The sequence below is a fragment of the Aythya marila genome (genome assembly GCF_965140915.1).
Source record: "Aythya marila genome assembly, chromosome: W".
NCBI lineage: Eukaryota > Metazoa > Chordata > Aves > Anseriformes > Anatidae > Aythya > Aythya marila.
The window spans coordinates 5359974-5386286 of NC_139081.1; the positions used below are offsets into that span (position 1 = coordinate 5359974).

Genomic DNA, 26313 nt, shown 5'->3' on the forward strand with positions numbered 1-26313 from the left:
AAATTGGTCAAAACCCAGAGATACCTGTTTTGCACAGTTCCTCATCCTTGGGAGCATATATATTTCTTCAAGTTCTTTTTGTCTTTCTTCCTCTTCTAATCGTCGCCGCTGGACTTCTGGAATGATTTCTTCCCAACTTCTTAAATTTTGTTCTGGTTCCAATTCAATGTCATCTTCATCCATATTGGAAAAGTTAGCTACCTTATGTATTGCAACATAAGTATTTTCACAAAATGAGTACATGGTTTTATTTAAACAAGGAGTCAGCAACTAACTTTTTAAGAAAACTTAGTTTGGAATGGCATATTTTATTTATTTATGTATACAAAATATATACATATAAAATAGTTCATGAATCATTGTCTTGAAAGTAATTTCATACGTGAAATGCACACGCTCCATGCAACACATCTGAATATACATATGAGAATATTTTTCTTCCTTTACAAGTTGACTAATATAGAAACACTATGAAATACCTCCTTGATAGCTGTGTGATTGTTGTTTAATTTCCTTCAAAGCAAAGCTAACAGTATTTGAATGCTCAAGCTGATGTAAAATTCTGCATTATTACGCAGAACTAACCAAACATTAATAAACTGTAGAAACCACAATATATTGCAAATGAATGAGCAGCAGGAAGGTGATTTAGTACTCTATCTAAAGAAAAGTCCTTCCCCACTTTAAACAAAAAACAAACAAAATCACACACACAAAGAGATACAAGGCACACCCACAATTTAGACCCACCATAATATTTTAAGTATTATCCAGTTAAATACATCTGGAATTCAAGTTTACGTATGTGTTGAAAGGAATTCCTAAAGGTCATCAACTAAGAAATCCAAACTTCATTCTGTTTTCAGAAGTGCCATAGTTGCTTAACAGTGTAAAGCATTAAATGAAGAACAGCCCTCCCCAGTATTACAATCATTAAATCAAAGACTAATGTATTTGTAAATGTCTTTCTTATTTTGTTAGCAGAATACATTATGCATTTTTAAATGCTTGCACTGGTGGTAACTATCCTGTATAGGTGAAAAGACATTCTATGCGAGAGTTGACCTATTGTCAACAAATTGACAATTTCATAAGAAAGAAAAAGGTTACACAAAAGGAAATAAAAAGTAGCATTTATAAAGAAAATCATGATTATGGGAGGAGGGAGGGAACAGAGCAATACCTTGAACTGAGAAAGTAACTCATCTCCTACAGTTAATGGGCCTGGCTCATTTTCTCGAGTTTCAGCCCTCTTCAGGATTTCATCTATATCCATTTCCTGAAACAGAAGTTGTTTCTTTTTATAACAAAATAATTCATACATATTTTTCAGTTGTTATATCCATAAAGTGTAGATGCACTGCTCCATTTACCTGAGGCTCCTCTTCCTCCCCTTCAGGTTCTTTAAAGAGTTCCTCAGCACCAAACTTCAAAATTGCTGATAACTCTTCCTTATTAAAAGGTGTTGAGCTGAAATACGGGAAATTTCAGAAAAGCATTTTATCTTTGAGAATTTTTTCAAATTACTATAACCATGAATTAATCAAGCTTCCTTCTGACTGTTAAATAAAAGCTATATTTAATATGTAAACAAAAATATAGAAAGACATTATACTTTGCAATCTTTACTTATAAGGTTGCTGTTATTTTATTATTATATTATATACTGTTGGGGTCAGAGGACTACCACCCATTCCTACTCTTTCATGTAGGGTCAAATAAGGCTGCAACCAGATGCCGAAATATCAAAAAGGACTTCGTGTCCCCTCAGAAAGATGTTGAAGGGATTAGGAGTGCAAATAGTGTTCTCCTGTATCCTCCCAGTTGGTGAATGGGACCCAAGGAGACAAACAGACCAAGTGAATGACTGTCTGCATGGCTGGTGCCATGCTCAAGGTTTTGGGTTTTATGATCTCAGATGTACTTTTGAGAGACCAGGCATGCTGACACTGGATGGGGCATACTTGACCAAGTGGGGCAAGAGTGTTCAGGGCAGTAAGCAGGTGGGACTTATTAGCAGGGCTTCAGACTAGATGAAGTGGGGGAAGGGGATGTACCTCTTAGTGACAGAAAAGAACTTGGGAACACTGACACTTTAGGAAGCAACAGGGGAATACCTGTGAATTGTCCCAAAGGAATTAGGAAGGGCTCCTCTAAAAAGGTGATACAGCCAATAGCCCAGCTGAAGTGCCTCTACACCAATGCATGCAGCAAGGGAAACAAACAGGAGGAGTTGGAAACCATGGTCCAATTAGAAAACTGACATAATTGCTATCACGGAAACACAGTGGGATGAATCACACAACTGGAACACTGAAATCGAGGGCTAAAAGCTTTAGAGAAGATATAGACAAGGAAGAAAGGGTGGGGGTGTTGCTCTCTATGTTAAGAAATGGAGAGTTGCACTCAATGGTATTATGTTCAAGTGGAGGATGATGATGTCCCTCAGGGGTCTTTTTTGGGACTGGTACTGTCTAATATCTTTATTAAAGACATAAACAGTGGGATTGAGTGCACCCTCAGCAAGTTTGCAGATGTGACATCAAGCTGAGTGGCACAGTTGATAAAACAGAAGGAAGGGATGCCATCCAAAAGGACCTGGTCAAGCTTGAGAAGTGGGCCCCTGTGAATCCAGTGAGGTTCAACAAATCCAAGTGCAAGGTGCTGCACCTGGGCCAGGGTAATCCCAGACAGGAGCACAGACTGGGAGAAGAACTCATTGAGAGCAGCCCTGCAGAGAAGGACTCGGGGGTTCTGGTGGATGAAAATCTTGACACGAGCCAGCAGTGCACACTTGCAGCCCAGAAAGCCAACTGCATCCTGGGCTACATCAACAGAGGAGTGGCCAGCAGGTCAAGGGAGGTGATTGTCCCCCTCTACTCTGCCCTCGTGAGGCCCCATTTGGAGTAATGCATCCAGGTCTGGGGCAAAAAAAAAGCACAAAAACAAATGTGGACCTATTAGCAGGGGACCAGAGGAGGGCCATGAAGATTATCAGAGGGCTGGAGCACCTCTCTTATGAAGAAAGGCTGAGAGCTGGGGATGTGAGGTCCATCTATAAGAATGGTTGTAAGGAGGAACCAGGGAACTACAGGCCTGTCAGCCTGACCTCGGTGCCAGGAAAGGTGATGGAGCAGGTCATCTTGAGTGCAATCACACAGCATCTGCGGGACAATGGGGGAATCAGGCCCAGTCAGCATGGGTTCATGAAAGGCAAGTCCTGCCCGACCAACCTCATCTCCTTCTATGAGTGGGTGACCAGCCTGGTGGATGAGGGAAAGGCTGTTGACGTAGTCTACCTAGACTTTAGCAAAGCCTTTGACACAGTCTCTCACAGTATTCTCCTGGAGAAGCTGGCGGCCCATGGCTTGGACAGGTACACTCTTTGCTGGCTGGACGGCCAGGCCCAGAGGGTAGTGGTGAATGGAGTGAAATCCATCTGTTGACCAGTGATGTCGACGATGAGTGGTGTTCCCCTGGGGTCAGTGTTGGGGACCACCCTCTTTAATATCTTTATTGATGATTTGGATGAGGGAATTGAGTGCACGCTCAGGAAGTTTGCAGATGACACCAAGTTGGGGGGGAGTGTCAATCTGCCAGAGGGTAGGAAGGGCCTGCAGAGGGACCTGGACAGGTTGGATCGAAGGGCAGAGGCCAGTGGGATGAGGTTCAACATGGCTAAGTGCCAGGTCCTGCACTTTGGCCACCTCAACCCCATGCAATGCTATGGGCTTGGGACAGAGTGGCTGGAAAGCTGTGCAGAGGAAAAGGATCTAGGGGTGTTGGTAGATGCTCGCCTGAACATGAGCCAGCAGTGTGCCCAGGTGGCCAAGAAGGCCAATGGCATCCTGGCTACTATCAGGAATAGTGTAGCCAGCAGGACCAGGGAGGTGTTCATCTCTCTGGACTCAGCTCTGGTGAGTCCGCACCTCGAGTACTGTGTTCACTTTTGGGCCCCTCACTTCAAGAAAGACATCGAGGCCCTGGAGCATGTCCAGAGAAGGTCTACAAAGCTGGTGAAGGGTCTGGAACACAAGTCTTCTGAGGAGCGGCTGAGGGAACTGGGGTTGTTTGGTCTGGAGAAGAGGGAGGCTCAGGGGAGACGTTATTGCTCTCTACAACTACCTGAAAGGCAGTTGTGGGGAGCTGGGGGTAAGCCTCTTCTCCCAGATAACTAGCAATAGGATTAGAGGGAATGGCCTCAAGTTGCACCAGGGAAGTTTCAGGTTGGAAATTAGGAGACATTTCTTCTCAGAAAGAGTAGTCAGACTTTGGAACAGGTTGCCCAGGGAGGTGGTGGAGTCACCATCCCTGGGGGTGTTTAAGGAAAGGTTGGACGTGGTGCTTAGGGACATGGTCTAGTGGGTGATATTGGTGGTAGGGTGATGGTTGGACCAGATGATCTTGGAGGTCTTTTCCAACCTTAATGAATCTATGATTATATTTTCAGCCTGGAGAAGAGAACGCTCTGAGGAGACCTCATTGTGGCCTTTCAGTACTTAAAGAGGGCTTATATAAAAAGATGGAGACTGACTTTTTACTCAGATAATGATAGGACAAGGTGGAAGGGTTTTAATCTAAAAGAGGAGATTTAGATCATGTGTTAGGAGAAAATTCTTCACTTGGTGGATGGTGAGGCACTGGAACAGGTTGCCCAGAGAAGTAGTGGGTGCCCCATGTCTGGAAGTGGTCAAGGCCAGGTTGGATGGAGCTTTGAGCAACTTCATCTAGTGGGTGGCATCCGTGCCCATGGCAGAGGAGTTGGAATGAGGTGATCTTTAAGGTCTAAGCCATTCTATGATTTTATGATATAACACCTTACCATATATTTTTTGCCTTTTGTTAACCAAGTGAAGTGACTTGCACTTTTAATAAAATAGTCAAGTATACTTAACTCTAAATTGATATGTAAGTTATATAAATATACCTTGAAGGAGTAGAGCCTGTATGTAGTACAGTTTTCCCTGTAGTGTCCATTCTCTGAATCACTAAGTGATCTAACACCATCTTTTTCTTGGCTCTTTCAAGAATATCTTCTTCTACTGATCCTTTTGTGACTAGCCGATAAATATTAACCTATGTATATTATAAATAGGCTTTACTTACATGCTCACAAATTACACAGGAAAACAATATTCAGATAAGATTAACAACAACAACAAAAAAAAACACACCTTGAACAACAACAATGTTAGTCCTTACTTCTAATCTTCTATCTCATTGAACTAGTATTTCTCATATGAAACCAGTCAATCACATTACCATTGTCTCTACGTAAAGTTTTTTAAAAATAAAGAAATTCTTAGACCTCTCCTCTTTAAACTTCAATGATTAGGCACAAGCATGGCCATAAGGAACAGTGTCATATCTGATTATTACTTGAAGTCTTCTGCAAGAAAGAAACCCAAAGAGAACTACTAATTATTTATCATTAGGTAAAGGAGATGTGCCTTAAATATAACAGTTATTTTCTAGGATGACATGAAGCCAGTGAACATGAGACAAGCCCAGAACTCTTCTCTCTACTCTTCCATATACTACAGCTACTATGCCATTTCTCCATATAGGGAGAGATTTATTTATTTATTTATTTATTTATTTATTTATTAAAAAATGTCAAATGAGCATTATTAACATTTTTAGACATACCTGGCAAGTTCTAGTTATTCTCAAAATACACAAAGACTGCGATGGCCAGACAAACAGCTTATGGCTACTGTGTGAAACCCTCCTTCAGGTTTGAAGCTTAGAAGACCTGTTTTGCATACCTGTTTTTTCTGTCCAATCCTATGAGCTCTAGCCTGCGCTTGCAGATCATTTTGTGGATTCCAGTCAGAATCAAATATAACTACAGTGTCAGCAGATGCCAAGTTTATACCTAATCCTCCAGCTCTGGTAGACAGCAAAAAGCAGAAATCCTGAAATTATAAAATAAGAAATAGCTTTATATATGTATTAGTCATAATAATGCTTTGTGGAGCGGACTATCAACTCATACACTATCAAATAGTTCTTCCATAGGTGAAGCTTCTTTGAGTATGAAGCTTAAATATATATATATATTTAAAGAAAACTAAGCAGCTATGGCATAAGAGGGAAGATTCTTGAGCATATAAGTAACTGGTTAAGAGATAGGAAACGAGTTCTGTCAGGGTCAATGCTCTTCAACACACTCAGAAACAATATGAAAATAGTATGATCAAAGTTTTCAGATGATATGGAATTATTCAAGGACAAAGGACAACTATGAAGGACTGCAGGAGGATCTTATGAGACAGGCAATAAAAAAAAAAGCATATGAAATTCAAGATAAAGAGAAATAGGAAACAATTTTGAATATTAAATACAGTGACAAGTAATAGCAAACCATTAATGCACAGGAATGAGTCCTTGGAGTTGTCATAGATATTGAGACCTTCACTCAGTAATAGTGAAGAAAGTTGATTAGGTAAAATGTAGTTTTATGGATTATTAGGAAAGAAATAGAGAATAAAACAGGAAACAATTCTGTTGCTGCACAAGTCTATAATTTACCTCCTTTTTTGAATACCATGTGAAGTTTGGATCCCCCTTCATCTTAAAAAAAAGTACAGTACAACTACAAGAATTCCAGAAAAAGGCAACGATGTCTATATTAGAAATTTACATACAGAAGTTAGTTCTGTTTTAACAAATATCTGAAGATTATGTTATGAAATTAAGTCCTTCCTCCTCAACCATAACATAAATATAAGCCCAATAGCAACTGACAAATGTTATGCTTCTATTGCTGAAAAAAACCCTGTCAGTGTTGAACAGAAGACCTAAGATTATCAAAGGTATGGAATGGCTTCCATTGTAGGAATGCTAAATAAACTAGGAATCTTATAGAAGTACACGATGGCTATAAATCAGTTCTTCATTTTCTTCCAGGGCAAGGAAATAAAAAATAGTAAATGAAGATAACAGAAGCCAGGTTTAAAAAATATTTAAAACAATTTTTCTTTATACAAGGATATACACAACTCAGTTCTGCCCATTCCCTAAGTACTTGTTCAATGTCAAAGGCTTATGCAAAAGTTCAGTGCTCCTGTAAAAACTGAAGGACTAAGTCCTACAAAACAAACAAACAAACAAACAAAAAAAACCACAGGTTAAATTCTTCAGTGTTTATACAGTACTGAAAATTACTTTGATAAAAAGCACTGTCAAAAATCTAAAAAGGTAACTTATGCAGTTATATTAGTTAAACGTCATTTTCATAAATTCTGTTTCCTATTTAACCTCTTCTCAGAAAAAAAAGAGTTGTAAATCTTGTAATATATAGGTTACCAATAACAAAATTTCAACATGATACATCCCTTACTTTTTTCTGTCTTCATTTTTTTGGTAATATTTGTTATATTTCTTGGGAAAAAAAATAAAGCTGTATAGATTTAAAAACCACCACCCACTAATATCATACCTCTGATCCTTCTGCATTAAAATGATCCAGTGCTTGTTTCCTCAATTCCCCTTTTATTGATCCATCAAGTCTCTAAAGAGATCAAATATTACAGTTAAAGAGGAACTCTCATACTATATTCTAATCAGAGCAACTTGAAATCTCAATTGCCAAAACAATTAGGGGCAAGGAGAAGAGCAATGTAACATTTTACACCACCTTTCTAATTTATCATTTTAATTTCAAAACACCATTTATCATATAGTCTTTTTCTGTACATAAAATTAAACTTTTATAAACCCTTCTACTAAAAAGGACACTTTTCCTTTTCTTAAGCTAAAGTGGCAAAGATCAAGGCTTCTTGGCTACTACCAGCAAAATTCCTACCTGAAAAGGAAATTGACGATACTTCAAATATTCTGCTAGGATGTCTAGCATCCTCACCATCTGAGAGAAAATCAGTACTCTGTTGCCACGTTCTCGTAGACGAATCAGTAGCTTGTCAAGAAGGATTAGTTTCCCACTGCTTCGTATTAAATGCTACAAAGATAAGAAAAGGTGTATTGCAAAATTAGTTCACCTTAACACTAATATACACTGCAGTTGGTTACACTTTTTTTTAAGGTTTTTAAGGTTTAAGGTTTTTTAAGGTTTAAGGTTTGCTTTCTTGTCTACTGGAATGGGAAGAATGACAGAAATTTTGACATTCCCTTAAAAATATGTTTTAAAATGTGCACACAATAGTCTCCTAGAACTAAATAACGCATTCAGATGTCCATACTATACCACTATATACATTTACTAGTATGCAGCATTAATTGAATATGAAAGTTTAATAAGGACTTAGTCAGTCCTGATCTCGTAAAAACTCATTATAAAAGCATGGAGTACTCTAATTGGAAGCAACAGGAATACTAACTAGCATGTTTTAAAGGAAATGCATTTCTCAGCTTTGGCTAATAAAACATCATCTTAACGTTTCATTAAAAAAAGTAAGCAAATAAACTGTGCTACAAGTTAGAGCAGTTGAGATATAGACTCAATGTTTTCCTACCAAATAATCATTTGGTAGGAAGTAAGATTACGTTACTAATTTAGTACTACTTACTCCTTGCTTTCCATCTTTTGAACAGAAATAAGCACTGCTATTTGACCCTCTAATTATTTTTAAACAGTAACTAATCTGTCAAGTTTCTCAGGCAAGTTAAAAATGAGAGGAATCTTGTTTGTAGAGCCCAAGAGGCTTTAGATGGCTTATAGCATTATACATGGTCTGTTTTGAAAGTAGTAGGACTCATTTTTCTAAAAAAAAATTATTCATGAGAATAGAACAAACGATTAGAATTTTTCAAAGTAGCACACTTCTGCATCTACACACTGCTGCCAACGAGTTTTCCAGTTTTTGTACGCCTCCATGAACGCCTGGACCGGAATGCTGTTTAGCTCCCTCGTCACGGCCTCTTGAAGCGCCTCTACCGATGCACGATGCTTCCCCTTGAGCGCTGATTTTACTCTCGGGAATAGAAAAAAGTCTGGCGGGGCCAAGTCAGGGCTGTAGGGGGGCTGAGGCAGCATTGCCACCTTGTGCTGGGCAAGATACTCCACTACGCGGAACGCTGTGTGGCTCGGTGCGTTGTCATGGTGCAGCCACCAATTGTTGACGATGGCTGGGCGGACACGAGCAATGCGTTTTCGCAGTCTTGTGAGGACTTCCATGTAAAAAACTGCATTAACTGTTTGTCCGGGTGGTACAAACTCTTTGTGGATGACTCCATGTCGATCAAAAAAGCAAATGAGCATGGACTTTTGCTTGGATTTGCTCATTCGTGCTTTCTTGGGGCGTGGGGAAGCAGGGGTGTGCCATTCTGTGCTCTGCCGCTTACTCTCCGGGTTATATTCAAACACCCACGTCTCGTCACCAGTCACTACATTGTCCAAAAAGTCGGGCTCCTCATTCACATGATGAAGAAGATCCTGGCAGATCGCTTTCCGGTTGGCCTTTTGCTCCTCTGACAACACTCGCGGCACAAACTTCGCGCACACTTTCTTCATGGCTAAGTTTTCTTTCACCATCTCAAAAACTTGGGTTTGAGGAATGCTCGAGTCATCAGCAATCATTCTGATACTCATCCTGCAATCACGGTTCAGTAAATTTTTCACTCGCGACACATTTTCGTTGGTCTTGCTGGTCAAAGGGCGTCCGGAGCGGTCGTCATCTTCCACTCTTTCCCTACCTTCTCGGAACAGCTTGTGCCACTCAAAAACACCCGATCTACCCATGGCAGCATCACCGTAGGCCTCCTTAATCACATTGTGAGTCTCTTTGCCAGTTTTACCAAGCTTTACGCAAAATTTGATCGTGTATCGCTGCTCCAGTAAACGCTCCATGATTCTCCGTGACGAGGCGTTTCGACAGGTGTTCACAGTACAAACGACCTGCTCTCTTCAACGGCCGACAGCCGACTGCTGATTTTTCCCAGCGTTCCCAATATCCCCCTCCACCGATCCTGTGTGCGCAGACCGCCTCTTGTCCGCCCGTTCGCCCAGGAAAAAGCCAGTCCTACTACTTTCAAAACAGACCATGTACCTTCTCAGCTCCAGTGGGAACAACTAGAAGAGGAATTCAGATGCACATTGAATTTAATGTTGAAAACATTAGGCCTCTTTAGGTGAAGAGGCTCAGGATAGAATTATGTAGAATAAAAAAATTGGATTTAGGTGCTTTCATTCCTTTTGCCTGAAATGAGAAGGATGTATCATTCATAATAAGAGTTAGCAAAGCTTATTCAGATGAGCCAAGGAAATCATTATTAAAAATATGCAATTATTACAAATAATGGCTGAACAGTTCTAAAGAGTTTAATTATAATTTAGGTAGTTAGAGTGTGCCACGTTGTAAATTAAATACCCTTTAGCTTTGAGAAACACTTTATAATATAAAACACCTTGAAATCACAAGCTGTCACTGCATAATCTAGTAGTTTTGGGAAAGTCTTGAAATTATGAACTTCAAAGCTTACAGGAAAAAAAAAAAAAAAAGATCATTAGAAGCATTTATGTTGGTATAAAATGCTGCCAGGTGCCCACCAAGCTGTTCTCTCACTCCCCCTCCTTGGCAGTAAAAGGGCAGAAATTATGATTAAAAAAAAAAAAAAAAAAAAAGAACAACAAAACTCATGGGTTGATATTAGGACAGGAAGATCACTCACCAATTACAATCACGATCAAAACAGACTCAGCTTGGGGAAGATTAATTTAATTTATTGCCAATTAATAACAGTGTAGAGCAGCGAGAACTAAAAGCAAACTAAAAACCACCTTCCCCCCATCCATCCTCTTCTACATCCTCCCCCTGAGCGGAGCAGGGGAGCAGGGAATGAGGACTGTGTTCAGTCTATAACGCTTCATCTCCGCCACTCCTTCACGGTCACTCTTCCCCTGCTCCAGTGTGGGGTCCCACCTATGGGATGCAGTCCTTCACAAGCTGCTCCAACGTGGGCTTCCCACAGGCTGCAGTTCTTCAAGAACATGTTTTCTCCACAGCGTGCAGTCCTTCAGGAACACACTGCTCCAGTGTGGGTCCCCCATGGGCTGCAGCTTCCTTCAGGGTATATCCACCTGCTGTGGCATGGGGTCCTCCATGGACTGCAGTGGGACAACCTGTTTCACCACGGTCTTCTCTGCAGGCTACCTGGAGCACCTCCCCCTTCTTTACTGACCTTGGTGTCTGCAGGATTGTTTTTCACATTTTCTCATTTGTCTCTCTCACAGCTGATGTGCAGCATTTTTTAAACTTTCTTAAATATGTTATCACAGAGGTGCAACTAGCATTGCTCATTGGCTCAGCTTTGGCCAGTGGTGGGTCCCTTTTGGAGTAAGCTCTTATCTGACCTGGGGCAGCTTCTGGTCTCTTCTCAGAGGATGCCCCTGCAACCCCCCTGCTACCAAAACCTTGTGACATGAACTCAATACAAGTACAAAGATTGGTTAACATTTACAAAACAAACAAAAAATGCAACAAAACCCTGAAGAAAAAAAAAACAACAACAAAACAAAACACAAAACAATCACGAATCATCTTTAGTAATGATGCTTACAGGTATTTTCATTTATAACAATAAAAATCAGACTAAGCTTTGGATGTTTATTACTTTTATTTCCTTTCAGTTTGGTTGTTTACAGGCATGCAGCGAACAGTGTTTGTTTACAAAAAAGCTTGAAGAGACTATGCAGATCACTTTCTGCTATCACATGGACTGTTGGTGCTTTGCCAGTCATGCATTTGCACAGAGATGCTTTATTTAGTATTGATCTCTCTATTATTCAGTTCTAGCTAAGAAATAAAGAAACAATTCACTTACCTGTAAAACCCATGATGTACATTTAATTGAGAACTTGTTTATTAATATTAAATGTTAACATTATATAATTCTATTAATATACTTTAATAAGAATTAATAAATTGCTAGAACACTACAAAATTTCTGCATGTATATTAGAGATGGAAAACAACTTTATAAAAATAAATTAAAAAACAAGGTGGTATTACCTGTAAGGCCTCCTGTTTATTATAGAATTCATTATCATCTGGTGGTTTAATGAGGTAGCAATGGTTACAACACTTCTTGAGTTCCATCATGATGTTCAAAAAGCCTGAGGTACTGCCTTTTGATCCTTTACTCAGGGCTTTATAATTCCTGGTTAAAATCCACCTATGATATAAAATGTGTAGTGGAAGTAATTTCTAACATGTCATATTTCCACAAATGGTAAGCTCTCAAAATATCATTTCAAATTGCATCATGAGAACTATTACACTTCATTACTTTTCATACAGACATCTAATTAAAATAGTGCGATTTTAAAAGCGTCATTACTTACTTGTAATATTGCTTCTGTAATGCACTCATTTCCATCCTCAAAATTTGCTCAACCTTAGCAGGTAAAGACTTTTCTACATCTTTTTTAACTCTTCTGAGTAGAAACGGTTCAAGTTCTTTGTGAAGACTTGCATAACCAAACTCTCTCCCTTTGCCATGCTCCTCTTCAAAATCTTCCCAGGAAGAAAACCTTCAACATAAGAAAGAATAAAGGGAGAATAATGACACAGTATGAATGACCTGAAGAAGCAACAGCGAAGAAACAGAACACAAAAAAAAAACATAAATATACCACATGCACACAAAAGCATATGGACTCATTCCCCACTCCCCTCTGTTTCATTCAATAAATTTCTGAATTTTCATCTCACAAGCAATTCTAAACATTTTGTCTGCAAATAGTAGAATGGAAGTTTCCAAACACTTTTGCAAAATGAAAGTTCAAAACAAACTACTGAATTTTAATTTCTCCAATGAAAGCTCTGCATTTTACTTTTCTGCATGGAAACCCAGGTAGAGGGTTACAGAAATTCCATTATTATATTTCTCAAGAGCAGCATGAGAAAAAAAAAGTTGCATGGCTGGAGGGAGTGCAAGAGAACAGACCACTTTACATAATTCTTGCAGATTGGATGGTCTAGCTGAAATTTGATTATCCTCTGATATGTGCTAACAGACTAAGAAAATGGACTGTAAGGTTCTGAAGAAGTCGATGTAATGCATAGCTCCGAAATTGGAGCTACAGTGATTTGTATTCACAAGATATCTGAAAGGAACATGTGTTCTCCTTTATTCCAGATATAAACAGAAGTCACTACAGAATAATGTCAATACAATAAACGTATTGTATGCAAACCATAAGGCTGCCTGACTGAACTACTGTATATCAGGCATCATGGTACAAACTTGTTCTCATTAATGGTACTAACACAGAAAAGAAGACATCCTCAGCCCCATTCTGTTTCCATACAGTAAGTCCATGTGGTTTTCCTTTTAGATTAAGATATGTGCTTTCAGGGAAAAAGACGTATATCAATCAACCATACATCAATATCAATCAACCACATACATCAATCCACCCTTTTTGTGGACTGCTAAAACAGAAAAAGCAGCAACTGCTACCAGAATGACTTAACAAAAATAGAATGAAAAATAGTATGAAAAAGTATGTACATCTATTTTATATAAGATATTTAAACTGTTTCACGATGTAATTCTCTATCTCTATTGATTCTCCAATCACTAAAATATTCCACCATAAGAAACTTGATAAATAAATAAAAAGAACCATGTAAAACTCTTCCTTACTTTTCTGGCATGATGAAGTGCAGCAAAGACCAAAGCTCTTTGAGGGAGTTTTGCAGAGGGGTTCCAGTAATAAGAAGACGATGATTAGACTTGAAGTCTATTAAAGTCTTGTACAGAAGGGAATCATCATTTTTTAAACGATGAGCTTCGTCAACCCCTATAAACACCCAATTCAGACCACCAAGGAATGACTTAAAGAAATTGGGATGGGGGAAGAAGACATTAAACAAGTTAATATATTATGTAATTTCTGACATTTTACATGAGGTTATAAATCCCATCACTTTTTAATTTTAATACCATATGGACACCTATGCATTTTTAGCATCAATTATAGTTTTTATGTTTGCAGGATTCAACAAAAGGTTATGGAAGCATCCCAAGTTGAAAAGAAAAGAAAAGAAAAAGGCTAAATAAAGTTGATCTATAAATTTTAAAATAAAACAAACAAACAAACAAACAAAAAAAAAAACAAAAAAAACAGAATAGACTCTCTTCTTTCCAGTATGTACAAACAAATGAAGTAAAGAAGTTCCACTCATTTGGCTTTCAGTTAAAATTTTCATATGCCATTAAGATTAACAATAACTCTATGGGCTACCGTCATAGAAATAGTAAGAATATACATACTACTGCACACACAAATACAAAGAAAACATGGATTTCAGAGTTGTGAATCACAGGTGTTTGGGGCTATGAGTTGGTTTGTGTTTTTTTTTCAGTTCCTGGATGATAGTCTACAAAAAAGTAGAGCATTTTGAGAAGTGAAGAAATTACTACAGTAATGAGAAGCCCAAGCAAACTGATATGGAGAAAAAAAAAGGGGGGGGGGGGGGGAGAAAGCCATACCACACATACAGAAAATATAAATGTGTTTTTTAAAAAAAAGAACACTTCACTGCCATATTTCTAAAAGCAACGTTGTCATACTCCACATCCAGAACCAAAATATGTGCAACTCAAAAACATTTGTCAAATGTAAAACTCATTTAATCACCCTGAAGAAATAAGTGTGATTACCTTATCCTTCAGCAAAATTTCATAAGTTGTTAGAAGTATATTAAATTTTAATCGTTTGGTCTGTGGATGCATCCATTCATGAGTTCTAATCTATAAAAAGAATCAAGTAAATTGTAAGCTAGAAGAAAAACAGTCTTATTGGTCAGTATGACTTTAAGAACTACAGCAATATAAATGTTAAGTGACATACAATAATCTGATCACAAAACAGGAACACAATACTCAAGCTATTAATTTAAACTTCTGAAAAAATGACAAAATTTCCACAAAACTTTTTTTTTTTTAATTTAACAGTTACTTACGTTCCTCATTTCAGAAAAGGAATTAAAATTGTGGCTGTTATACTTAAATATTTATATTTATTTTATGGACCTAAATAATTGCATGACAAAAGACAATTTATTTTCAAATGCAAGGTTGCATTTTTAATCATTTTTATTATTAAGCAGGAAGGGAATCTTTCACATACATTTATATCAGAACAAAATTTAAGCTTTTAATTTGCATTTTAAACACAAAATATTTCAAATAAGTATTTGAAATATTTATTAAATAAATATATTATTTATTGATATTTATATATCAGGCCCAGATATTTATATCGGAGATTAGCATAAGACAGGAACATGAAATGAGTCTTGCTTTTTACCACTAAGTTTTTTCAATGATACAAAGAAATACTCACCATATTTCTGCTAGTTATATCTCCTAAGTAAACCACAGCATTCATCTGAGGAGCCCAAGTTTGAATCTCTCTTTGCCAAGACGTCAAGGTAGAAAGTGGCACGACCAGCAAAAAAGGCCCATACAGTTGATGTTCATGGAACAGGTAGTTCAGAAAAGAAATTGTTTGTATTGTTTTTCCCAGACCCATTTCATCTGCAAGAATACAACTATTCCCTCTAAAAAAAAAAAAAAAAAAAAAAAAAGTTTTATAAATGCTTACAATTTAAAAACAGCAAAACTCATTTAAGACTATACTTACTTGCACCATGAGTGAGCAAGCCAATTCAGTCCATTTAACTGATAATCTCTTAACTCTAAACTCTCATGTCCTCCAATATAAGATGGCTGCTTCTTTAGTGCAACAAACCTTGGCCTCTGTTTAAGAATCTGTCAAAAGCAAATTGAGCATCAGTCCTGCTACTGACTGAAGTTATCAAAATGCTTTCCTATAGAAACAAATTAGTGGTAGAAATGTTGTTGAGTTGCCAATTCTACTGTTTATTCATCACAGACAACTAGGCCATACAACATCAACTCACTTGCAAGTTGGAGGAGCAAGTTGAATGGCTGAACTACATTCCACAACAGAAGTGACATTAACTCTTTCACAAAGGATACTTTTAAAAAACTAAGAATACCAAATTCCATCTTTGAACGGTAATAAAAGAAGCAGGGAACAAATATCTACAAAAAACTATTCTCAGTAATGATACTTACTTCATATATAAATATAACTATCATTACTATTCTGAACAACCTTCAAAAATATTTTATAATTAGCATCTGATCTCAGGATGCATAAAATACTTCAACTTTTTTTTCTTTTTTAAAATTATCACAACTGTATAAATCCATTGCAATTACACACTCACCTTGCAGTCCTTAAATGGAGTGGTCTTGGACTGATTTCTGCTAAAATACTCATCAATACATGCCTGAAATTTTTTGGCAATGAGAGCACCATCTTCCCAGCTACATTCTGAGTAAGGCAGACCCTGCCATTTGCAATAGTAATCTGGATAACCAGCTGCTGATTTCTGATTTGAATGAGCTGCAGAAACGTATCAGAGATACCAGATCAATATTTTCCTTTTGTTTTTTAAGAAAGCACTCATTTTAAGTGATAAGACAACATGAACTAGTTTCACAGCAAAGACAGTACAATGAGTTTTCTCTTTATCAGATTTTGTTTTGCCTTAAGTTGTTAGGGATATTTATAACCTAAATTTCTTAACTATAAAGGCAATGTGAAAGTAACGAACACAGAATATTCTCAACAACATTTTCTGTTTGCAAGTTTGTCACGTACCAATTATCCTTTCCACTACTTGATATTGTTTATGTAGATCATCTGTAAGTTCCTGCTGGCAGTTATAATATTCCACATCTTCTGGAGAAGCATTTTTCAGCCTGAAATGGAAATTTATTTAAAGCACTTATTACGTTATGTAGTTATAAAACTAAGAAAATGTAGCAATTCTAAAGCTCTGAATGTAAACATCATGGGAATGCTGCTTAGAAAGCTTCTTTGAAGGAACTACAACTCTGAATGAAATTCCTGCTATAAAAGTGTTGCATCTGGCCTGAGAAAGCTAAATTAAGAGACATTTCTATCAGCTACAGCTTGTACTAGTTATGCAGATAATTTACAATGTCTATTCTCAACAGCGAGTAGTATACTTCACATGATATTTTCGTAAAACAGCACTAATAATCACGCTAATAAGAATCCATTTTATGAGTATGAGATGCTAAAAATCCCACCAGCATTCACAGATTATATTAAACACACTAATAAAATTGAACACAAAAAGGTAGCACTAAAACATAAGGATTTCTTCAGTTCTTGGTTCTGAGGCTTTAAAGGAAGTTTGAGCCAAAAAAGTAAATGCTGTAATGTTTTGAGTGCTTTAGGAATTTCAGGTTTTTTTCTTTTTATTTTTAATAATCTCTGCAGGAATTCCCAAAGAACTCTGATCAAAGTACAATCAATGACAAAACTAGTAAAAGGTAAGATTTAAAACAAAACCAGAAAACTCACCACTCACCTTGTTAAAACTTCGTTTATAACGTGCATTAAAGTCTAGGTGCAAAAGCTGCTTCCTTAAAAGGCCTGATTTTACAGAAGGTGTGAGTATACTCACTTTCTCAACCAAATTTGGAATGCTCAGAATGTTACAGGATCATAAGTATTAAGGAAGCTTCAACTTAGATTTTGTCTTCCTGTTGTAAAGGCACTTGATATGCCTTCATAAAGAGGCAATGGAACATACATAAACACAATAAAACATCTATACTGTTACAAAATATGTTACATGGAAGTAGTTATAAAAACACTCACCATCGTTTTGTTTCCTGATACTTTTTCTTATAGTTGTCCAGTTTCTTCATTCCTTTAACATTTTGTTGCTTCAGGGTTTCCTCAGTTTCCCAAGTATTATGTATGTGTGACCAACCTTTCCATTTAATAAGATACTGAACTTCTCCTGGCTCCTTTGACTTTTCAAAACCAGCATTTGGGTCACCATCTGCCTCGACTGCATAGATAGTGGTTGCAGCACCAGTGGCTGAATAAGACACCACACCATTAGGCTTGATTAAGAATGCACTGCCATAAATTAAACAGTAAAAAATGTACTGCAGAAAACAACCTGATGTTTCTACCTAAGCATGTACCTTGACTAATTTCAGCTACAATACTTATGTCACTCCTCTTATTTTAATATTATGATGAAACTAAGTTAATACATGTAAAAATACTCCAAAGAGTCAAAACAGAAACCAAAACACTTTGCATCGAACCTATAGTACCTCATCTTTTCTTATTAGAATTTTCTTGTCGCCCCTAGTTTTTTTTGTGAACCCCAGGGAACGCTCCACAAGGACTGCTTGATGCCATCTTTACTAGATTCTTCTCCTCTCTGAGCATATAATAGATATTTAACATTAGGCTTGATCAGACTTGCAACTTGAAAAACCTACTATTCAATTATTACTATGGAAGCTATGAAAACAATTAACAGAATCACAGAATGGTTGAGGTTGGAAGGAGCCCTCTGGAGGTCATCTGATCCAAGCCCCCTGCTCAAGCAGGGACACCTAGAGCAGGTTGCCCAGGACCACAGGCCTAGGACCACAGGCCCAGGACCACAGGCTCTGGGCAACCTGTTCCACTGCTCCATCACCCACACAGTAAAAAAGAAAAAGAAAAAAAGTGCTTCCTGATGTTGAGATGGATCCTCTTGTGTTTCCATTTGTGCCCATTGCCTCTCGTCCTGTCACTGGGCACCACTGAAAAGAGCCTGGCTCCATCCTCTTCGCATCCTACCTTCAGGCATTTATAGACATTGATGAGATACCCCTGGGCCTTCTCTTCTCCAGGCTAAACAGTCCCAGCTCTCTCAGCCTCTCCTCATAGGAGAGATGTTTCAGTCCCTTAATCATTTTTGTGGCCCCTTTGTTGGACTCTCTCCAGTAGATCCAGGTCTCTCTTGTACTGGGGAGCCCAGAGCTGGACACAAAACTCCAGGTGTGGCCTCACCAAATCCGAGTAGAGGGGAAGGATCACCTCCCTCCACCTGCTGGCAGTACTTTGCCTAATGAATGCATCCCAGGATATCATTAGCCTTCTTTGCTGCAAGGACACATTGCTGGCTCATGCTCGACTTGGTGACCCCCAGGACCCCCATAGACTTTTCTGCAAGGTTGCTTTACAGCTGGGTGGCCCCCAGCATGTACCGGTGCCTGGGGTTGTTCCTTTCCATGTGCAGGACTTTGTACTTCCCCTTGTTGAACTGCATGAGGTTCCTCTCTGCCCATTTCTCCAGTCTGTCCAGGTCCCTCTGGATGGCAGCAAGACCCTCTGGTGTATCCACCGTGCCCCTCTATTTTGTGTCATCTGCAAACTTGCTGAGGGTACACTCTGCTCCATCATCCAGATCATTAATGAAAATGTTGAACAGGACTGAGTCCAGTATTGACCCCTGCAGTACACCCCTAGTTACTACTGGCCTCCAACTAGACTTTGTGCCGCCGACCACCACCCTCTGGGCCCAGCCATTCAGACAGTTTTCAAACCACCTTGCTGTTTGTCCATCCAGCAATGGCCACTTTAACAGCTTGTCTATGGGGATCTTATGGGAGACAGTGTCAAAGGCCTTACTAAGTCCAGGTGGACTATATCCACTGCTCTCCCCTCATCCATCAGGCTGGTCATATCATTATAGAAACTTATCAGGTTGGTCAAGCATGACTTCCTCTTGGTGAATCCATGCTGGCTCCTCCTGATGGTTTTCTTGTCCTTCATATACCTGGAAATGGTTTCCAGGATTAGCTGCTCCATTACCTTCCCAGGCATCAAGGTGGGGCTGACTGGCCTGTAGTTCCCAGGGTCCTCCTTCTTGCCCTTTTTGAAGATGAGTGACATTTGCTTTCCTTTAGTCTTCAGGCACTTCTCCTAGTCACCATGATCAAGCAAAGATTATCAAGAGTGGCCTTGCAAGGACATCTGCCAGCTCCCTCAGTACTTGTGGCCCCATCAGGGCCCATGGACTTATGAATGTCCAGTTTGCTTAAGTATTCCTTGACCTGATCATCTCCCACCATGGATCCATCTTCCTTCCTCCAGCCTTTTCCCCAGGTCTCTGGGACCTGGGATTCCTGAGGGCCAGCCTTGATGGTAAAGACCAAGGCAAAGAAGGCATTCAGTACCTCAGCCTTTTCCCTGTCCCGTGTAACCAGGTTCCCCATCTTGTTCAGCAATGGGCCCACATTTTCCCTAGCCTTCCTTTTGTCACTAATGTACTTATAGAAGCCCTTCTTATTGTCCTTGACATCTATGGACAGATTCAATTCCATCTTGGCTTTGGCATTCGTAACCTCATCCCTGGATGCTCAGACAATGTTTCTGCATTCTTCCCAGGTTACCCATCCTTGCTTCCACTCTCTGTATGCTTCCTTTTTGTTTTTTAGTTTGGCCAGGAGCTCCTTGATCTTTCATTCTTGCCTCCCAGCATTTTTGCCTGATTTCTTGCTTATTGGAATGTACTGATCTTGTGTTATGTCTTCCTAACCTCTTTTTACAACATTTTTCCCCCTGCATTTGGAATTTTATGTGGAGTAAGTTTTAATTACATTAAGTCTGTATTACTGCTGCTAGTATGCTTCATCTGTAAACAAGCTCATTTCTGTGAGAAGAGCCAAGAAAGGAAGATCTAGACCCTTCATCTGGACCCAACCAGATTCAGGGTCTAGATCTAGCAAGAGAGTGACAATAACAAAGAACAGCACAAACAGTAACATCTAAGCATACAGAATACAAGAAGCCTTATTCAAAAGGCTTTTAACACAGCAGTGATACTTTGCATTTGAGTAAGTGGCTGGAGTAAAGATACAATGGCATTTAGGACAGTATGGGAGAAGGAAGGTGAGAGGGAAGAGAGTGCAAGCTCTATAGCATATCAGAAACTCTAGAACTTAGGTATAACCCATGAAGAAAGGCAGTTTTGAAGTGTGAGGGGGGCCAAATTTTCTATGATTTGAACCCTAATTTTCAGACTAAAAAAACACTTAAGTAGGATACTGCATCCTATCAGCTAATGAAAATGAGACCCCTATCATAATTCATAAAATTTTAGAAATTCATATCCAAGCACATTACTGAAATTTTAGATGCACTTTGTAGCCATTCCACCATCCATTGTATTGTATTGAGACTAATTATACAGGAATACCTGAAATCACCATCTCAGTGCTTCAGCCTTCCCAATACCATCCTTTAGGGTTCAGCCTACTTGTTAGATGCCCTATCCAGTCCACTTTCTCTGCCTCACTATAAACAGTTTATACCTATCATGTAATCAATAAACTGTACAAATAGTAGTTTAACAGCATGGTATGCAGTTGCGTAATATGGAGCTATCTTCCACGTATTTTTTTTTATTTTTTCATTAGTTATGCAAGTTCTTCTATGCTTTATTTTATAAAGTTTACAAAAGAAACATACACATATGAGTATGAAAAACAAGATGATTCCCTGGTATTTTTAAACTTATTGTTTACAATCACAGGTGACCTACAGCTGAGAACAACTGACATTTATATTGCACAATGTACTCCACCATCTTCCTGGAGCCTGGATCAGGGATATCACCAGGATACTCCCCAACCTGCTGCGCTCCACAGACTACTACCCACTGCTGATCTTCCAGATAGGTGGAGAGGAAGATGCATCCCGTAGTCTGACGGGAATGAAGAAAGATTTCAAGGCCTTGGGACAGTTGGTGAAAGAGTCTGGGGAACAAGTCATTTCCTCCTTCTGATCTGGGGTGATGACATGAGACGGAATAGAAGGATCTGGTCCATAAATGATTTGCTGTATGACTGGTGCTATAGGCAGGGCTTTGGGTTCTTTGATAATGGCTGGTTTTATAAGACACCAGGCCTGACAGTAATACGTGGGAAAGGTTTATCTCACAGGGGGCAAAAGGGTTCTGGGACAGGAATTAGCAGGGCTCATTTGGAAAGCTTTAAACTAAATCCATAAGGGGATGGGGTTGTACCTGGGCTTGCAATGGTGGGGCAGCACTCTAGCAGTGAGGAAGACCGGGAGGCCTCCCACTCCCCTAGGGTGAAATCGGCGTGCTCAGCTCGCTCCCCGAAGTGCCTCTACACCAATGCACGTGGCATGGGGAATAAGTAGGAGGAATTAGAAATCCATGTTCAGTCAGGAGACTATGATCTCATGGCAATTACAGAGACATGGTGGGACAGCTCAAGTGACTGGAATGTGGTCACGGATGGGTATGTCCTTCTCAGAAAAGACAGGCCAGCAAGGCAAGGTGGCGGAGTTGCTCTTTACGTGAGAGAGCAACTACATTGTATTGAGTACTGTTTGGGGCAGATGAGGAGCAAGTTGAGAGTCTGTGGGTGAGAATTAAGGGGCAGGCTGGCATGGGGGATACTGTTGTGGGTGTCTATTACAGGCCACCAGATCAAGATGAGGAAGTTGATGAGGCCTTCTACAGGCAGCTGATAGCAGCCTTGCGATAACAGGCCCTGGTTATTGTGGGGGATTTCAACTACCCTGACATTTGCTGGAAGGCCTACTCAGCCAGCCATCCGCAATCCAGGAGGTTCCTTCAGTGTATTGATGATAACTTCCTGATGCAAATGGTGGATGTGCCAACTAGGAGAGGAGCGCTGCTGGATCTTGTCCTCACTAACAAAGAGGGGCTGGTTGAAACGGTGAAGGCAGCCTTGGTTGCAGTGACCATGAGATGGTGGAGTTTAGGATCTCGTGTGGCAGGAACAGAATACCGAGCAGAATCACAACTTCAGTAGGGTCAACTTTGGCCTTTTCAAGCATTTGCTAGGGGAAATCCCATGGGACAAGGTACTTGAAGGAAAAGGAGCCCAAGATAGCTGGTTAGCTTTCAATGACTGCTTCTTCTGAGCTCAAGAACAGAGCATCCCAACAGGTAGGAAGTCAGGAAAAAGAGCCAGGAGACCTGCATGGTTAAACAGGGAATTGCTGGGCAAACTCAAGTGGAAGAGGAGAGTCTACAGATCATGGAAGGAGGGGCTGGCCACTTGGGAGGAATATAAGGCTGTTGTCAGAGGATATAGGGGAGCAACTAGGAAAGCTAAGGCCTCTTTAGAATTAAACCTTGCAAGAGGGGTCAGGGACAACAGAAAAGGCTTCTTCAAATACACTGTAGATAAAACTAACAGTAGAGGCAATGTAGGCCCACTGATGAATTAGGTGGGTGCCCTGGTGACAAAAGATAAAGAGAAAGCAGAGTTACTGAATGCCTTCTTTGCCTCTGTCTATAATGCCAGAGGCTGTCCTGAGGAGCCCCGTACCCCTGAGTCCCCAGAGGAAGTCAGAATAAAGGAGTTTGCCTTGGTTGATGAGGGCTGGGTTAAGTACCGATTAAGAAATCTGGACATCCATAAGTCCATGGGTCCTAATGGGATGTGCCCGCAGGTGCTGAGGGAGCTGGCGGAAGTCATTGCTAGGCCACTCTCCATCATCTTTGGTAAGTCGTGGGGAACGGGAGAGGTGCCTGAGGATTGGAGGAAAGCAAATGTCACTCTGGTCTTCAAAAAGGGCAAGAAGAAGGACCTGAGTAACTATAGACCGGTCAGCCTCACCTCCATCCCTAGTAAGGTGATGGAACAACTTATCCTTGGCATTGTCTCTATTCATATCAAGGATAAAAGGATCATTAGGGGCAGTCAACATAGCTTCACCAAAGGGAAGTTGTGCTTGACCAACCTGATAGCCTTTTATGAGGATATAACCAGGTGGATAGATGATGGAAAGGCAGTGCACATGGTCTATCTTGATTTCAGTAAAGCCTTTGACACCGTCTCCCACAGCATCCTTGCAGCTAAACTGAGGAAGTGTGGTCTGGACGATCGGGTAGTGAGGTGGACTGTAAACTGGCTGAAGAGAAGAAGCCAGAGGGTTGTGGTCAATGGGATGGAGTCGAGTTGGAGGCCTGTATCTAGTGGAGTCCCTCAAGGGTCAGTACTGGGACCGGTGTTCAATACATTCATCAATGACTTGGATGAGGGAATGGAGTGCACCATCAGTGAGTTCACTGACGACACTAAACTGGGAGGAGTGGATAACATGCTGGAAGGCTGTGCTGCCACCCAGTGGGACCTCGACAGGCTGGAGAATTGGGCGGGGAAAAATTTAATGAAATATAACAAGGGCAGGTGTAGAGTCCTGCATCTGGGCAAGAACAACCCCAGACACCAGTATAAGTTGGGGACTGCCCTGCTGGACAGCAGTGAAGGGGAAAGGGACCTGGGGGTCCTGGTGGACAGCGGGATGACCATGAGCCAGCACTGTGCCCTTGTGGCCAAGAAGGCCAATGGCATCCTGGGGTGTATCAGAAGGGGTGTGGTTAGTAGTTCGAGAGAGGTTCTCCCCCCCCTTCTACTCTGCCCTGGTGAGACCGCATCTGGAATATTGCATCCAGTTCTGGGCCCCTCAGTTCAAGAAGGACAGGGAACTGCTTGAGAGAGTCCATCTCAGAGCCACAAGGATGATTAATGGAGTGGAGCATCTCCCTTATGAGGAAAGGCTGAGGTAGCTGCGCCTCTCTAGCTTGGAGGAGACTGAGGGGTGACCTTATTAATGTTTATAAATATGTAAAGGGTGAGTGTCAGGAGGACGGAGCCAGGCTCTTCTCAGTGACATCTAATGACAGGACAAGGGGCAATGGGTGCAAGCTGGAACATAAGAGGTTCCGCTTAAATATGAGACAAAACTTTTTTACAGTGAGGGTGACAGAACACTGGAACAGGCTGCCCAGGGGGGTTGTGGAGTCTCCTTCTCTGAAGACACTCAAAACCTGCCTAGACGTGTTCCTGTGTGACATGATTTAGGTGTTCCTGCTCTGGCAGGGGGATTGGACTAGATGATCTTTCAAGGTCCCTTCCAATCCCTAACATTCTGTGATCTTAAGAACACTGATTTAAAAAAAATACCTCCTTTTCGGCCAATTCGACTATCCATAAACTTCTCTATAGTTTCAAATTCATCTTCTTCAGGCTGCAGGACATCTTCTCCACAAACTTCCAGCAAGTCATCAGAATCTGTCTTAGCTTCTTCAGCTTCTTTGTAACTAACATTGACTGTTGCCTGGCGACGAGATCCTCTCTTGTCATAATCGTCATCATCATCATCTGATGAATCAAGCTGCCTCTTTTTCTGTCCTGCATTCTTTTTACCATTTTTTGGCTTAATTCTTGAAAACAGTAAAATAGAACAGTGGGGTTTCAACATGTACAACCACAAGCCTTCTGTATTTGTTTCTTAATACATATATTTCATGACTGCTCAGTTACACCACTTTCAGATACAGTACAGAGGCATTCAACACAAAACACTGGTATGATAACATCTTTTGTAGCTTAGTCTTCAGTTTCTGTAATATGTATTAATGTTTTCATTTGCCTATACAGTAGTACAATACTCAATTTCTAATTTGAAATAGTACTAGAGTATCCAAAATGTGAGACTTCTTACCTCCTTGGAGGTTTCTGGCTTTTGACCTTGTTTTTTGGCTCATAGTCAGATTCACTCTCTTCACAACTGCTTTTCTCTCTATCTTCCTCTGATACAGAATCAGAACCAGTTCCCGATACTGACCCTGACCCAGACATTTGCCAGTCTTCACTGTACATATTGAAAGACAAAACAGTAACTCGCATTAGTTTTGTTTTCTTTTATAATCAGGTATTCACCACGGGTTTGCTGCTTTAATTTCAACATTCTCCATAGAAATAAAAATGTTATAATCATTATTTCAGCAGAAAGAACAGAAAATTATCATGAATGGATAACAGATGGGTAAAAATGCATAATGGTTTCAAAGGGAATTGAATTGTTTTCTATTATCAAGATGTAAATTAAAAAAATAAAATAAAATCTGGATTTCTGTATAAATTACAGCTTTAAGAAATGAATTAACTTGACATAAAAAAAAAGTACTTAACAAGACTTTAGCTGAAAAGATATATGTTTACTGGAACTTACCTATGCTCAAATCATAAACTCCCTTAAAATTATATTTTGTAGAGTCCAAAATTCTCTGATAACTATGTTCACTGTGCCTCATGTGAGAAATCAGCAACTTTGACACAGGAACCAAAAATAATGCAGAATCAGATGTGAGAAACACAGAAAGACTTGAACCAAGGCAATCTGAAAGGCACTGGCTCCCAAAAGCCTTCACTGAGCTCCCAGATCAATACTTCACACCCATACAAGATATGAGTAAGCCACTTGTGACTTCCAGTGGCAGTATCTCTGTGCCGCTGCTTAGCTGAGATGATCCATTTGCAACAAGAAAGAAGCACCCGCTGATCAACAGTATCTTACCTCAGTTTCCTGAAATGCCTAAAAGACAATGCAGTCATTGGTCATAGCCAACACGG

At 39.8% G+C, this 26313-nt stretch overlaps 1 protein-coding gene across 1 annotated transcript in view; it reads right to left on the minus strand.

Moving 5' to 3' along the window:
• LOC309889573 (chromodomain-helicase-DNA-binding protein 1-like) overlaps positions 1-26313 on the minus strand; it is a gene marked incomplete at its 5' end in the record, with an annotated part of 88378 nt that overhangs the window by 18706 nt on the left and 43359 nt on the right. Inside the window, 18 exon segments of the mRNA XM_082782442.1 lie at positions 25-201; positions 1184-1279; positions 1374-1470; positions 4928-5076; positions 5769-5918; positions 7445-7516; positions 7811-7963; positions 11973-12135; positions 12305-12493; positions 13612-13802; positions 14632-14721; positions 15317-15533; positions 15617-15744; positions 16230-16408; positions 16667-16767; positions 17699-17924; positions 24862-25121; positions 25403-25552. Coding sequence (XP_082638568.1) covers positions 25-201; positions 1184-1279; positions 1374-1470; positions 4928-5076; positions 5769-5918; positions 7445-7516; positions 7811-7963; positions 11973-12135; positions 12305-12493; positions 13612-13802; positions 14632-14721; positions 15317-15533; positions 15617-15744; positions 16230-16408; positions 16667-16767; positions 17699-17924; positions 24862-25121; positions 25403-25552 — 2788 coding nt within the window.